This window comes from Blastomyces gilchristii (assembly GCF_000003855.2).
Source record: "Blastomyces gilchristii SLH14081 genomic scaffold supercont1.2, whole genome shotgun sequence".
Lineage (NCBI taxonomy): Eukaryota > Fungi > Ascomycota > Eurotiomycetes > Onygenales > Ajellomycetaceae > Blastomyces > Blastomyces gilchristii.
This window is the reverse complement of record NW_003101681.1, coordinates 2,132,974-2,146,569: the sequence shown is the minus strand read 5'-3', so window position 1 is coordinate 2,146,569 and position 13,596 is coordinate 2,132,974. Positions and strand designations below refer to the sequence as shown.

Sequence of the window (13,596 nt, the reverse complement as noted above, 5' to 3'; positions counted from 1 at the left end):
AACATGCTCTGGAGCAGTTCGCATGAATGGACCCCTCACTCGCAGAACTCGCGACGAGTGTCTTGACAAAAACCTGTACCCGAACTTGCGCATGGCCACGAGTGTAACGCACTCAGGAAGCCGTTAACGCGCATGCTACAAAATCATATGTTGCCCCGTGCACATGGCTTCGGTACAGATGCACCATCATCCAGGCCCTAGCTCATTCAGGTGACTTAAAAAATGGTCTGCGATGAGTGATTGGAACAACACCATGAGGACTCGCAGCCTTCCTGACGCAGAAAGTGGCGTGCACGCTAGACCCAGAGGGGCGGATGGTGAAGCCCCAAGAGTCAAGCTGGTCGGATTAAATGTGGGCTTTGACTTGTACACTGTGGGCTGTGGGCAAAATAGCAGACTCTGGACTTCGCCTCTCCCTCCTTTGTCCCGTCTTGAATGGGTGGCGTATTGAAAACTACCAAGAAAAAAAAAAAAGAAAAGAAAAGAAAAGAAAAAGAAAAAGAAAAAGGCCCTTCTTCCCCCCGTTTGTCCCCCTCAAAAAAGACATCAAAATATCGCATTAAAAAATAAGTCGAAGGTCCAATGACGAGATTGACAAGTGATGTCTTTCAAACATCGGCAAAGTTGCAGGGTATCCGGCGAAAATATGTTGCAAAATGTTTTTCTTTTTGCTTCATTTTTTTTACTGCATGGAAATCTATGAGAACTCGAGAGCTAATCTGAGGGCCTTCGCAATTACTTCTTCTATCTATTGGTTCGCACTCCTTGTTCACCTCCCATTTCTTGTCCGTTTCACATCTTCACCCGCGCTGCATATTTAGATATCCACTTTTCTGGCACTCACGCCAAAAACTAAGTTCTAGGCTTTCTATCTTCGGGTTGCTCTTGTGCTAGTCCCTCTGCCCACTGACTGCTCTCTGTCTTGCGGTGGTATTTGTGCAATGCTTAACACTTTCCCGATGTTAGTGTCCCGTGGCTAAGAAAAATATTGCATCTATACATAGCATCTTTATATGGGCTATCATACCTCTGTATCTACCTACTCTAGCCTGATTCACTTAAGCGTAGTTAGTTCCCTTCATATGTCTGGATTCCAAGCTTCTACAGGATATAAATCAAATATAAATAATATTTCATCCGCCTAACGAAGTAATCATCTCCATTGTAAGGCAACATGATTGGTTACTCTAAGCGCCCATAGTTTATTTCACTTATTTTCACTACGGTTATGTCTATGTATATATATCACAAAGATAAAAAAAATATTAATAAAATAAAATAAAATTGTTCTAGAAAATGCCAAATGCCAGATCATAGATATTCCAAGAGGACGCGAAAGAGGCTAGGAGGGGGAAAAAGAAGAGGCGGTGAGTGGGGGGAATAAAGGGCACTCTAATTGCAACTCAAAATTCAATGCTCAAACATTATTAACATATACACATGAACCACAAAAACAAAATAGGACGATATATATATATATATATATATATAAAGAAATCATTCCAAAAACCTCCTCACCCGCCCCCCTATATTCTCCAAATCCAACAGAAACGTATCATGTCCAAACAGCGACACGTCCTGTCCCAGCTCGACATGCTCCACGCGCGAGCTCCCCGCTGCCTCCAGCGCCTCAGCTATCTCCCGCTGCTGCCAGGCAGGGAAAAGAATGTCGCTGGCCACGCCCATGACTAGGATCGGGTGGTTTTTGAGCGGCGAGAGGCCGAGGATTAGGTCTGTGGGCGGGCCTTGTTCTTGTTGTTGTTGGGAGTGGGAGTGGGAGTGGGATTTTTGGCCGGATGAGGATGACGAGGATGATGACGACGACGGTTGTTCCTCATACGGCTCCGCCGGCAAGGTAAGGCTATGCTCCGGCTCATTCACCGCGCGCCCCTCCCTGAGGACACGCCGGTGGGTCTCCGCCCGCCGCGCCGTGGTCTCCAGCCTCTGCGCACGGCCCAGGTCAAACAGGTCCATCGCCTTGGATACATACAGCAGGCTGTTGGCATCGTACTCGAGCGAGAACTTCTCGCCCGCGTGGTCCAGGTACGTCTCGATGAGGAAGTCGGGGCACAGCGCGGGCTGCTTGCTGGGATCCGCGCGTTTGCGGCCAAAGCGCTTCTCCCACTCCGGCCCGCTGCGGTACGTCACCGTCGCGATCTCGCGCGCCAGCTTCATGCCCGAGTGCGGCGGGATGGAGTCGTAGTAGAAGCCGCGCGCCCACTGCGGGTCCATCATCAGCACCTGGCGCTGCGTGTGCCGCATCGCGATGCTGTACGGGTGGCTGCGCGCGCAGCCGCTGATGCTGACGATGCGGCGCACGCGGTCCGGGAAGAGCACGCCGGCGGCGAGCGATTGCATGCCGCCCATGCTGGCGCCGACAGAGGCGGCTAGGGTGGTTATGCCCAGCGCGTCGAGGAGGCGGAATTGGGCGCGCACCATGTCGTCAAGGGTGAGGATGGGGAAGCGGGTTGCGTAGCGTTTGCCGTCTGAAGGGTCGATGGAGGAGGGGCCGGTGCTGCCGAAGCAGCCGCCGAGGACGTTGGTGCAGATGACGAAGTATTTGTTTGTGTCGAGGGGGGCGCCGGGCCCGATGAAGCGTTCCCACCAGCCTGGGCTGGGGTTTGCTTCGGTGCTGTGGGCGTGCGAGGAGGCGGAGAGGCCGGTGTGGAGGAGGATGGCGTTGGATTTGTCGCTGTTTAGCGTGCCCCAGGTTTCGTAGGCGATGGTGAATTCGGGGAGGACGCCACCCCAGTCGAGGAGGAGGAGGTCGGTGGATTTGAATTCTTGGTGACTGCCGGTTGTGTAGGAGGGTTCGGGGCCGGAGTTGAGGGATCGGGCGGAGAGACGGGCGGATTTGGCCTCGAGGGCGTCTAGGCAGGGGAAGGAGAGGGCGGGATTCGAGGCGGAGTCTTGTGGTTGTGGTTGTGGTTGTGGTTGTGGGTGTTGTTCATGAGGTTTTGTCGAGGACGGTTCTCGCTCCGCTGTTCTTTTCACGCTGGTCGCAGCTTGGGCTCTGCGGGGAGCCTGTGTATGTATAGACGGGTTCGTGGGGGGTTGAACAGCAGCAGATGGTATGTATATGTATATTTGTCCCGCCGCTGGTGTTTTGGAGGGTCTGCACATCCCCGCATACTGACGTCGAGCAATTGCTGGTCTCCACGCAGTCAATAATCGAGCTGCTACTGCGGCTGCAGCTCCCCTCGAGCTTGCCATTAACAACAAGAAAGAAAAAAAAGAAAAAAAAGAAAAAAAAGCAAAAAAAAAAAAAAAAAACGATATGAGGTTGTATGATAGGTCGAAAAATCCAGATCTACAGTGAGTGAACGGCCATTCTCAGTCTCCCCCGCACGATATATCTATCTATACTACACTTGAGCTAGAGATAGACAGTTGTTATACGGAGACATAGATAGAGACAAATAAGAGAGTAGCATCACCATCAACATCAACATCAACATCAACATCAGCATCAGCATCAGCATCAGCTCGAGGATTCGTTTTTTTTTTTTTTTTTTATGTATCCGCGATGGGGGCCGGAACTTTCTGTTCTGCCGCGCGGGCCCGCGGTTGCATTGCATCATCATAGGGCGCGGCGATTGGCTGCGGTTGAAGGCGGTGAGAGGTGTGATTGGTAATACCGGTGATTTCTCAACAGGGGTCAATAAATTGAGTTGTACGAAAGAATCTTGTTCTTTAATTCTTATTATTAGATTAATTATTAGTAATAGATGGGTGATGTGATGGGAGTAAAACGGAGCCCATTAAAATAGTAAAATGCCAAATGGGTATTTATTATCCAGAACTAATAAATAAATAACTAAGTTATCCCAGCAAGAAAATAAAATAATAATATACAGTCAAAACTCACGACGGAGACGCCACAACCCTCGCCTCCAACCCATCAATCTCAACAGCCGCAACCCACATACACCTCCCTTCATCCCCACAATCCGCATGGAAAGCAATCTTCCCCCCATCCTTCGACACCGACGCTCCGCCCGGCGCCACCAGCCCAAAATCCCCCGTCTTCAACAACGGTCTCTCCGCCCTCACATACGGACCCGTGATCCTGCGCGCCGTCGCATACTTGACATCATACGCCCGCGAATCCGAACAATGGCTCGAATAGAACAGGAAATACACCCCCTGCGCGCTCCGGATCAGACTCGGTGCCTCCACCAGCGGGCCATCCTCCTTCTCGACCCGGTCGAGGATCTGCACCGCCTCGCCGTCCGCCCTGATGCCGTCCGCTTTCATCTTCTGGAGCAGCAGCGGCGTCGACCGCAGCGGTGGGATGGCCTGGGTGCAATCGCTGCTATCGCTACCGCTGGGGTACCGGTTCATGCTGTTCCCGTCGCCCTTGTAGACGACGTAGATGGTGCCGTCGGCGTCGTTGATGGCGGAGGGGTGAATGCCGCCGCCGTGCGCGGAGGGGCAGGCGAGGTAGGTGCCTTCAGCTTTGTAAGGGCCGCGCGGGTCCGTGGTTTCTGAGACGGCGACGCCGATGCAGTGGTGGCGGCGCCAGACGTCGAGCTCGCCGGAGTAGTAGAGGAGATGACGGCCGTCGGGCTGGAAAAATGAAATGAAACCGATTATGCTAGTCAGCCGAGTGGTCGTAAAGGTCATAATAAACTGTAATCAAAATGAACAGTCCAGAACCAGTAGGTATAGATTAAATAATAATAAAGGCTCACCCTCGTAAGGACATCCGGCGCCCAATGATCCCTCCTGGTCTCCCACATCGCCACCTCAGGCAACGCATCACGACCCGTATGCTTCCACTCGCCAAAGAACCCCCCGTCATTCCCGCCACCATCACCCACCGGCATCGCAATTGGCACGTGAAAGTCCGGCTCATCATCATCCGCGGTCGGATTCGTGCCAAACGCATACCACGTCCCGTTATACTCCAGCAGGCCGGGATCCGGGAAGTTTGTCATCACTTTTCGCGGCATGGTGGGCTCGGGCCGTCTGCGGGAATTGTGGATGAGCCTGTAGGTGCCGATGGCGAGGAGAAGGGCGAGAGCGAGGATGGAGGCGATGAGGAGGCGGATTAGGAGAGTGCGGCGGCTGCGGCGGTGGAGATGCTGGGAATGGAGGGATTTTGTAGTCTCATCATCATCATCATCATCATCATCATTATTATTATTATTATTACTGGTTGCCATTGTACAGTACAATGTTGTAGACGGTTATTATCGATAGCAATGCTGTCGCAAATGTTATTGATGGATTATGTTTCGTGTCCCGTCTGCGAGGGTAGGGTAGGGTATGGTATGGGTTCAGGGATGGTGGGGAGGACGAGACGACGCCGAGACAAGGGGAAAGGAAAGGGGGACGGACTTCATCGAACAACTAGGGCGGATGGACAACATGCGTTTTCTCTAATCGAGGTAAAGATCGAGCGAGTTGGTTGTGGGAGGATGGCGTATTGTAGTTCATCCCATCTGTCTGTTATTATTATCACAAAGCGGAATATTCATGCATAATGTATGTATGTACTTATTTCTTAACGGAGTATTTTTGGGATGGGTTTGGTCGATTCGAAGACAGATAGATAAGATAAATAAGATAAATAAGGAGTTGCTTGCTTGGCCGGGCACCAAACTCAATTAATTCCCACCCAAACAACAACATTCAACCGTTGTATATATATTCAGCAAGTATCAACTCCTCCAGTCCATTAAAATTTGCCAGATGTGGGTACTGTATTTCCCAAGGCATGTTCATGATAAGCAATTTTGATCTAAAAGTTAAGGAATCGGCATTCATATTAATAGCCTAATCCGTAGTTCAACAGCCCATAGTGACGCGGGACTAGAAAGTTACATAGGTAGGCTGGCTGGCTGGGGCTGCAGAAGCTGAACTTTTTACACTCTATCTTGAGTGAACTGGATTGAAACTTAGGCTTGAGATGATCAGAGAAGTACGCAGCAGTAGGCTACTTAAATATAACTAGTTCACTCAGGTGAGAGAGAACAGGCTAGGATCAACACCATATATGCATGCAAATGATGAAACCAGTAGAAAGTATTTTTCCTGCTTTTGTCTCTTCTAGGGGAACACATACAGTATGTACAGTACATGTACATGTACATTACATGTAACATGTAGATTGAGACAGACAGCATTCTGAGAGAGGAAAAAGAAAAACCTGAAAACCATGACAAGACTCTCTTGATGACCAAACCTGATGTGAAGCTGCCAGTTGATGGGATCTATATATCTATATAGATATCTAGATATAATATTTATATATGGATCTAGATATAATATTTAACAAGTTATCATTTGTTCTTGGAATAAATAATAAATAGGTGGATGACATCATCGCCCGGCCCAACCCAACCCAACCAAGCTGTCATCCCCCTGTCCTGTGGAAGTCTGGAGGCGAAGAGTGGACCAGCCAATCAGATCAGACCCCAATAACTAGCCGCAACCCCGGCGGTGCAGATCTTTTGTTTCAAGTTCGCGCTATACCGGAAACAGTCTAGCAGGGGTCTCGCTGCGGCAGGGATTCGTTCCTCGGAAAGTTGTACGTACATATATTACTACTATTACTATATACATCGAGGGACATCGAGGAACATCGGGCACAGGCGGGCAACGGCGGATGAGCTGGGTACCGAGGGGTATGTTATGTTATTGGGTTATGCATCTTTATATTACTTACTCCGTACATCCGCGATCTGCGGCGGACAAAAGATTCAATGCGAGGGACTGCTGCAATGGGGAATGAATGGGGAATGGGGAATGGGAATGAGGAAACAAGCCTGTTGCAGAAAGTGTTTCAACCAGGGACTGTTTATTGATATTAGTATTACTATTATTTCTATTGCTCGTTACTACGTATATCTATCGTATGCTTGTTGAGTTGTTCACTCGTTGGGAGCTGTATCCAGCAACTCCTCGCTTTTCATCCCGACCCAAACCACGCGAGAATCCCCCAATTTCTCTCTCTCCCACCGGCGGGTTCTATTTTCTTCTTCTTCTTCTTCTTCTTCTTCTTCTCTCTGCTAACAAGTCTTGACGGCTTCTTCTCTCTGCCTCTTTTTCATATAGTTACTAGCTCTCCTACTAGATTAATAAAAAAAATAATTGACTACATACATACCATACCACCTCTCTGCGGTCCCTTTTCCCCCTTCTCTCCCTCCTTCCTCCAATTGCCCATACATACCTACTTACGGAGTACTTTATATACCACCATGCGTCGGTGATCGGTTTGGTCTGGAAGGGAAGGCTTCCTGGTTGGTTGTCTGTCTGATTGCTGTGGTTGGGGCTATATTACGTTTTTTTTTTTTTTTTTTTTTTAAACTTCTCTACGTCCTTGGATTCCATCTAAACCTTCGACTCCGCCTCTATCCAACAATCCAATTGTTTACCCCAGCGTCGTCTTTAAGCTTCAGTCCTGACGAAGTAAATGATAATCATTCCACTGAGCCGGGCGTTCTCCTGTTCTTCTGTTCTTCCCCTCCTCCACCCCCCTCTCTTCTTCTCGTCAGCCTCGGATGGTTGGCGGGAGCTCCTCCACAGCTCGATTGATACCGCCTGCTGCTGCAACTACAACTACAGCCGCCATGATTACCTTTCGAAGATCGATAGCCGCCACCATCTTCCTACTCACTTCCTTCTTCTTCCTCCTCTCCTCCCATTCCAACTCCAACACTAGACCTGCTATCTCGACTGTCACTCGCGCAGAACTCCACTCAACACCCCCCTATCCAGACCCCGCCCAGACACCCACCGCCACAAATCAACAAGCTGCACATACCCAATCCGGCTCATCCGGCTCAGGCATATCAAAACCGGCAGTACATCAACCTCATAACCCACCACCCCCAGATAACCTTGCCCGGAAACCCCTCCGCGAACGACTCCGTTACCAATTCCCCTATGACGTCCAATCTAAATTCCCCGCCTACATCTGGCAAACCTGGAAATACACCCCCGCTTCCGGCGAGTTTGAAGAGAAACTCCGCCCCTTGGAGGCCAGCTGGACTGAATGGCACCCAACCTTCGTCCACGAAGTAATCACAGACGAGGCAGCTGACCCGCTGCTAAGATACCTCTACGCCGCCTTCCCAGAGATCCTCGACGCATACCGCTCCCTGCCCTTGCCCGTTCTCAGGGCAGATTTCTTCCGCTACCTCATCCTCCTCGCCCGCGGTGGCATCTATAGCGACATCGACACCTCCGCCCTCCAGCCCGCTGAGGACTGGCTGCCCAGATACGTCAACCGCTCCACCATCGGCCTGATCATCGGCATCGAAGCCGACGCCCTCGACCGCGAAGACTGGTATCAGTGGTACTCCCGCCAGGTCCAGTTTTGCCAGTGGACCATCCAGTCCAAGCCGGGCCACCCGGTCCTGCGCGATGTCGTCGCGACAATCACCGAGGAAACCCTGCGCATGAAGCAGGCGGGGATCCTAACCCCGAGCAAGATGGATAAGTCCATTGTCGAGTTCACGGGCCCCGCCGTGTGGACGGATGCGGTCTTTCGGTATTTCAATGACCCGAACTATTTCGAAGCCGCGCGGCCACCGCATGGGCGGAATGTGACGGCGATGGATTTTTCGGGCATCACGGTGCAGAGACAGTTGGGGGATGTGGTTGTGTTGCCGATTACGAGTTTTAGTCCTGGGGTGCGCCAGATGGGCGCGAAGGATCCGGATGATCCGATGGCGTTTGTGAAGCATGAGTTTGAAGGTGGGTTTATATATATTTATATATTTATACATACTTCTACCCCGGTGTTTTCATCTATTCTGCCTCTTCCTTCCCTAACCCTGGCCTACACTGTTATTCTTCACCCCTGCCCCTACCCCTACCCCTTTTTCAATACCCCTGACTATCCCTGACCATCCCTGATCTGATAATATATACAAAACTAACAATTCTAACACAAAAACATCAATAGGTACCTGGAAGCCAGAGCAGGAGCGGTTTATCGGCCACCAGATAGCTGTACCTACTACTACTACTACTACTATTGCTACACCCGAAATCCAAAATTAACAAAAATTACAATGGCCATTTTTTTTCAACAAAAAGGAAAAAAAACAATGTACCGAACAAAAACCTTTCCACCGAAACCAAAGTTGTTCATTTCCAACTAATCTATCTGTCTTACCCACGGACCGAGCGAACGAAACCCGCTGGTAGAAACCCCAGGCCTTCTCCAATTGAGACATGGGGAACTGGAAAATAGATTGGAAAAAACTAAATCCCTTTTCACCGCCAACATGTATATATATATATATATATATGTAATGGGCTATAACGCCACCCAGGGACCCCCCTCCCGGTACAACTCTAGTTATACATGTATGCCGCAATCATACGCAGGAACAGAGGGAAAAGGGGGAAGTAGAAAACAAACCACACACAACATGACAGCAGCTAGACAGCCAGTCAGCCAAAAGACATGATATGATATGATAATCAGCAATTCATTCGGCAGCACCACCGACCGTACTGCACGGCACGGCCGCACCGCTGCTTTTTTTACCTCTGATGTTTATGAAAATAATAAAGGCGGACGGGAGATTCATGCCCAGCTGTACCAGTCTAGCAGCCAAGGCAGCCAGGCAGGCAATCGGAGCACCCGCGGCCTTCTTTTAACGGGGGGATACGTACGATATCTACCGAGAAGATAATTGAATCCCAACCCCCGACCTCCCCATAGTTCCGCGCAGAGTAAGACTCTCTTACAAAAAAAAGCTATGCATCAACACCACAAACTCACCAAGCCACCCCACACCCCCTTTATGTCCCATACTTCCCTCCAAAGACGTATACAATCTACGCGAATCGCCATTGCTTCCTTCCTTCTCTACTTACGTTACTTACTACTACGTCTCTAACTACGCGTTACCCACTATAACTCACGACTCAATACCCAAACGAAAACGAAGTGATAAAACCTTACCTTTTTCACACACGCTTGTATTCCTATACTCCTATACTCCTATACTCCTATATGTAATATCTTCCCCACGGACGTTCGACGTACCCCCTTATTTCATTTCATCTCATTTCCTCCTTCCTTGAGAGCTTTGGGCTTTGGTTTGGGTTTTACTAACTAAAAGAAGGTGTTTTGGGTGTTCATCGCGTTGGGTTTCCTCGATCGAATTTTTATTTTTACTATTTTTATTTTATTTATTTATTTATTTATTTATTTTTTTTTTTTTTGTTGGTTGTAGTTGTGTTGTTTCGTTAGGTCATTTCAGTGGGGAGAAAGAAAGAAGAGAGGATGGAGGGGGAGGGGAGGGGGTCCTTGTGACATTAAATAGATAAAAGATAAAAAAGAGACAAAAACTAAATAAATCAATAAATCAATCTTAAATATATGTTTGGCTCTACGGTGTAAAAAGTGTATATATGTAAATACATTAGAACAGACATACATAGATTGGTGTGATGGATGGTTGTTGGGTTGAGCATGGCTCCTCGGGAGCGTGGAGGAAGTTGAAGCGGGAGGTAAGGGGTAAAGTAAGTAAACCTTGGAAGGAAGTCGTGAATTTAATCATGGGAAAAGGGTTCTATTTGTTGGTAATTGGTATGTTTTTTTTGGGGCGGGGGAGGGGGGGGAAGGGGGAGGAGGAGAGGAAGGAACGGAACGGAACGGAACTGAACTGAACTGAACGGAACGAGACGAAAACGAAAACCGGGAACAACGGTGTAGATATTAATCTCTTTCTCTGATAACTTATAACATAATATATATATGTATATGTATATAGTTTATATAGTTTATATATTCCTCGCCACGATGATGGGTTCGAGCCCAGCAGCTCCTTTACCTAACCCCCCAGTTTAGTGAGTCCTGAGCCCGGAAGTCCACCGTGCTGGTTGGTTGGTGGTGATGATACGCGAGCTCTTTTTGGTCCCTCCCCAGTGCCAGTGTCCGTCCTCCTTAGGCACAACCACTAAATTATAGAAAAGTAAAAGGGGCGGAAAAATGGAAATGGAAATGGAAATAAAGCGGACATAAGACGTAAGGACGGCCCCCCTTAAAAAAAAATTATATATTATGGTATGCCTGAGTTAAATAAAAGGTTGTAGATTTCTTGGTTCGTGGGGGATAGGGATGATGGATATTAACAAAGGGTGTGTGTGTGTGTGTGTGTGGTGATAATTCAATGGATCGGTATAGGTAGATTGTTACATAGATAGATGGGTGATATATGGTTGGTACGTGGTATGCATGGTCCGGGGAGCGGGGGATAATGGATTGCAAGAACTTGGAACCAAATCAGGCCAAGAGTAAAGGGGGTATAAAAAAATGAAGTATGTATGGTGTAGTGTAGTAGTATCATGGGCGTATCGACAGCTATACAGTTAGGACGTTGGAGGGGAGGGAATACGGTTGGATATATATCTTATATCTATCCTAGACGTCTGATTTGCAAACCGAGGATGCATAGAGAGGGCCAAACTATTAGACGAGGAGAGAAGGGGGAGGGGAAGGGTAGAGGATGGATCTGAGTATGAGTAGTTCCCCACAGGTACTCCAGTATGGAATCGGGAGAAAGGGGTAGAAAACAAACGATGGGTGCGATCTAGGGTTTATCTACCAATCCGGGGAACCACCCAGGCTTGGCCAAAATCCCCAGCTGGCTGTATGGAGCGGCGCCCGCGAAATGGTCCAATTATTGTCTATATTAGAAATTCTTGAACATATCCTCATGCGAGTCTCTCATCTCCTTCGTATACGGAGTAAGCTGCGATGGGTCTGGCGGGTCTGGGTAGTCCTCGAAATTGCCCGCATCCGTCGGTGAATCCACGCGCGGAACTATGGGCCCCTTCATTCGCCGGTGGTAAATATCATCCCAATTAACCCCCTTAAAAAACGGATGCTGCTTCACTCTGGCGGATCCCCCCCGTATGTGACCAAGGCGCTCGGAGGGGTTGGTTTTGCATAGTTGGGATACAATATCCTGCGCAGCTGGGGGCATGTTTGCAGGAAACCGTAGTCGTCCCTCGACAATCTGCTCATATATGCGCATGGGATTTGGGTCCCAGAATGGCGGTTGTCCAACTATAAACTCGTATATCAGCACGCCCAGAGCCCACCAGTCAACGGCTAGGCCGTGGCCGCTGTTGTGGATGACCTCTGGAGCTAGGTACTCTGGCGTGCCGCAGAGGGTGTATGTTTCCCTGCTCCATATCTCCTTCGCAAAACCGAAATCAACGAGTTTGAGGTGGCCATCTGCGTCAAGTAGGATGTTTTCTGGCTTGAGGTCGCGGTAGGCGACACCATGGACGTCGTGGAGAAATTCAAGAATTAAAACGATTTCTGCAGCGTAAAATTGAGCAGTCGGCTCAGTAAACCTCCGCGCGCGTCGTAAGAATGTAAAGATCTCTCCGCCTGGGCAATATTCGAGCTGAATACCTGGTAAGTAGATGTATGTACATGTACAATGCAACAGATTCGCCACAGGGGAAGTAAAAATAATTAACGCACCAACATATACAAGCTCAGATCGTCGGTGAACGTAGCGATTAGGGTAGTAATGAAAGGGTGACCAGCAACAGCAGCTAGGGTTTTGATCTCATTCCGGACATGCTCAACCTGTTTCAGTTTGATAACTGAAGGCCGAACACATTGTAAGAATTAAACAGCTTATACGTGATGAAGTGGAGGAATATACATGCACATACCGTCCGCTTTATGAAGAACCTTAAGCGCAAATGGTCTCTTTTCAAGGTCTCTATATTTCAGAAGGCGAACCAGCCAAACTCGCGCAAATGTACCTATTTCGAATGTATGTATGTTAATTATCATATTTATCTCCCCTGACACAAGACAGACTGTCCACCTGCCCACCAAAGCCAACCCTGCACCAGCCTTACACCAAGCCAAAGCTCATTGCTTATGCTAATTTTAACGCTAAAATGTGAATCCTGCGCTCCCTGCTTACCTGTACCCAGCGTCTTCAGCAGCTCGAAGTCATTCACACTCAGCGCGCTAGATGGTATATCCAGTCTACTCTTCTCCCGATTCTCAACGATGTCCGGCGGGGTTCGCGGGCGGGAGGCCGGAGGCCCCGGGACACAAGGTTGCAGTGGTGTTTTTTTGGTCGGAATCTCAAGAATGTTGCGCTGCGAGGACTTTTCGGCGGCGGCGGCGGCTACGTCGATGGCGATATCTGACTGCTGGTGCGTCCTTTGCGGGGCCGCCTGCTGCTGCTGCTGCTGCTGCTGCTGCTCATGAAGCATTTCCGCGGCCATCTCAGGAACAGGGAGAGATCATGTCCTTGGCCGCTATAGTCTGACGTCCTCTTCTTTGTTTTCGTCTTCTTTTCAATGAGCCGGCAGCGCAGGGGAGGGGAGATGGAGGGGCGATGGCAGTGCATGTAACTCAAATTGGCGATAGAGGCTGGAAAGAGTGGCGTAACGGACTAGCTGGAGGTAGGGCCGCCATTGACTTGGGGGACTGCGGTAGGGGACAAGGGCGAACTGAGATATGAGGTGAGATGTAGGTGGGGCATAACGTGGAAGGTTAAAGGTTGGGAGGAATGAGCGTATAGAAGGGTGAGGTGTATCCATAGAGCTGCCCGGTTGCGGGACACACACTGCTGCGGGTGTCTG

At 49.3% G+C, this 13,596-nt stretch overlaps 4 protein-coding genes across 5 annotated transcripts; 1 reads left to right on the top strand and 3 right to left on the bottom strand.

Moving 5' to 3' along the window:
* Window positions 1–1,497: 1,497 nt before the first annotated feature.
* Window positions 1,498–3,213, bottom strand: BDBG_01148 (homoserine O-acetyltransferase; the record flags this gene model as incomplete). Its single annotated transcript, XM_002628194.2, has 1 exon — window positions 1,498–3,213. One exon carries the CDS (start codon window positions 3,211–3,213, stop codon window positions 1,498–1,500), a length of 1,716 nt encoding a protein of 571 aa, XP_002628240.1.
* Window positions 3,214–3,681: 468 nt separating this feature from the next.
* Window positions 3,682–6,151, bottom strand: BDBG_01147. Of its 2 annotated transcripts, XM_031720208.1 has the most exons (3): window positions 5,344–5,367; window positions 4,695–5,210; window positions 3,682–4,569 (listed from the first exon to the last, which is right to left on the bottom strand). In XM_031720208.1, the coding sequence occupies exons 2-3, from the start codon at window positions 5,166–5,168 to the stop codon at window positions 3,865–3,867; spliced, it is 1,179 nt and encodes a 392-aa protein (XP_031576282.1). In that variant the 5' UTR covers window positions 5,169–5,210; window positions 5,344–5,367; the 3' UTR covers window positions 3,682–3,864. The 2 variants fall into 2 exon arrangements, with proteins under 2 accessions (XP_031576282.1, XP_031576281.1); XM_031720207.1 differs by having other exon boundaries at window positions 4,695–6,151.
* Window positions 6,152–7,315: 1,164 nt separating this feature from the next.
* On the top strand, window positions 7,316–9,272 carry BDBG_01145 (alpha 1,6-mannosyltransferase). Its single transcript, XM_002628191.2, has 2 exons — window positions 7,316–8,709; window positions 8,921–9,272. The coding sequence occupies exons 1-2, from the start codon at window positions 7,512–7,514 to the stop codon at window positions 9,016–9,018; spliced, it is 1,296 nt and encodes a 431-aa protein (XP_002628237.2). The 5' UTR covers window positions 7,316–7,511; the 3' UTR covers window positions 9,019–9,272.
* A 1,380-nt stretch (window positions 9,273–10,652) lies between these two features.
* Window positions 10,653–13,572, bottom strand: BDBG_01144 (AGC/PKA protein kinase). The gene is made up of 4 exons (XM_002628190.2): window positions 12,927–13,572; window positions 12,667–12,759; window positions 12,470–12,594; window positions 10,653–12,389 (listed from the first exon to the last, which is right to left on the bottom strand). The coding sequence occupies exons 1-4, from the start codon at window positions 13,234–13,236 to the stop codon at window positions 11,667–11,669; spliced, it is 1,251 nt and encodes a 416-aa protein (XP_002628236.1). The 5' UTR covers window positions 13,237–13,572; the 3' UTR covers window positions 10,653–11,666.
* Window positions 13,573–13,596: the final 24 nt, after the last annotated feature.

Bases quoted from the DNA above. Each gene is read 5' to 3' on its own strand.
- BDBG_01147 (XM_031720207.1), bottom strand. From the start codon at position 5,168: ATGGCAACCAGTAATAATAATAATAATAATGATGATGATGATGATGAT. The intron at 4,570-4,694 runs GTGAGCCTTTAT...TCATTTTTCCAG, and splicing joins CGCCGGATGTCCTTACGAGG to CCCGACGGCCGTCATCTCCT.
- BDBG_01145 (XM_002628191.2), top strand. From the start codon at position 7,512: ATGGTTGGCGGGAGCTCCTCCACAGCTCGATTGATACCGCCTGCTGCT. The intron at 8,710-8,920 runs GTGGGTTTATAT...AAACATCAATAG, and splicing joins TGTGAAGCATGAGTTTGAAG to GTACCTGGAAGCCAGAGCAG.
- BDBG_01144 (XM_002628190.2), bottom strand. From the start codon at position 13,236: ATGGCCGCGGAAATGCTTCATGAGCAGCAGCAGCAGCAGCAGCAGCAG. The intron at 12,760-12,926 runs GTAAGCAGGGAG...CATTCGAAATAG, and splicing joins GCTGAAGACGCTGGGTACAG to GTACATTTGCGCGAGTTTGG. The intron at 12,595-12,666 runs GTATGTGCATGT...TTCGGCCTTCAG, and splicing joins GGTTCTTCATAAAGCGGACG to TTATCAAACTGAAACAGGTT.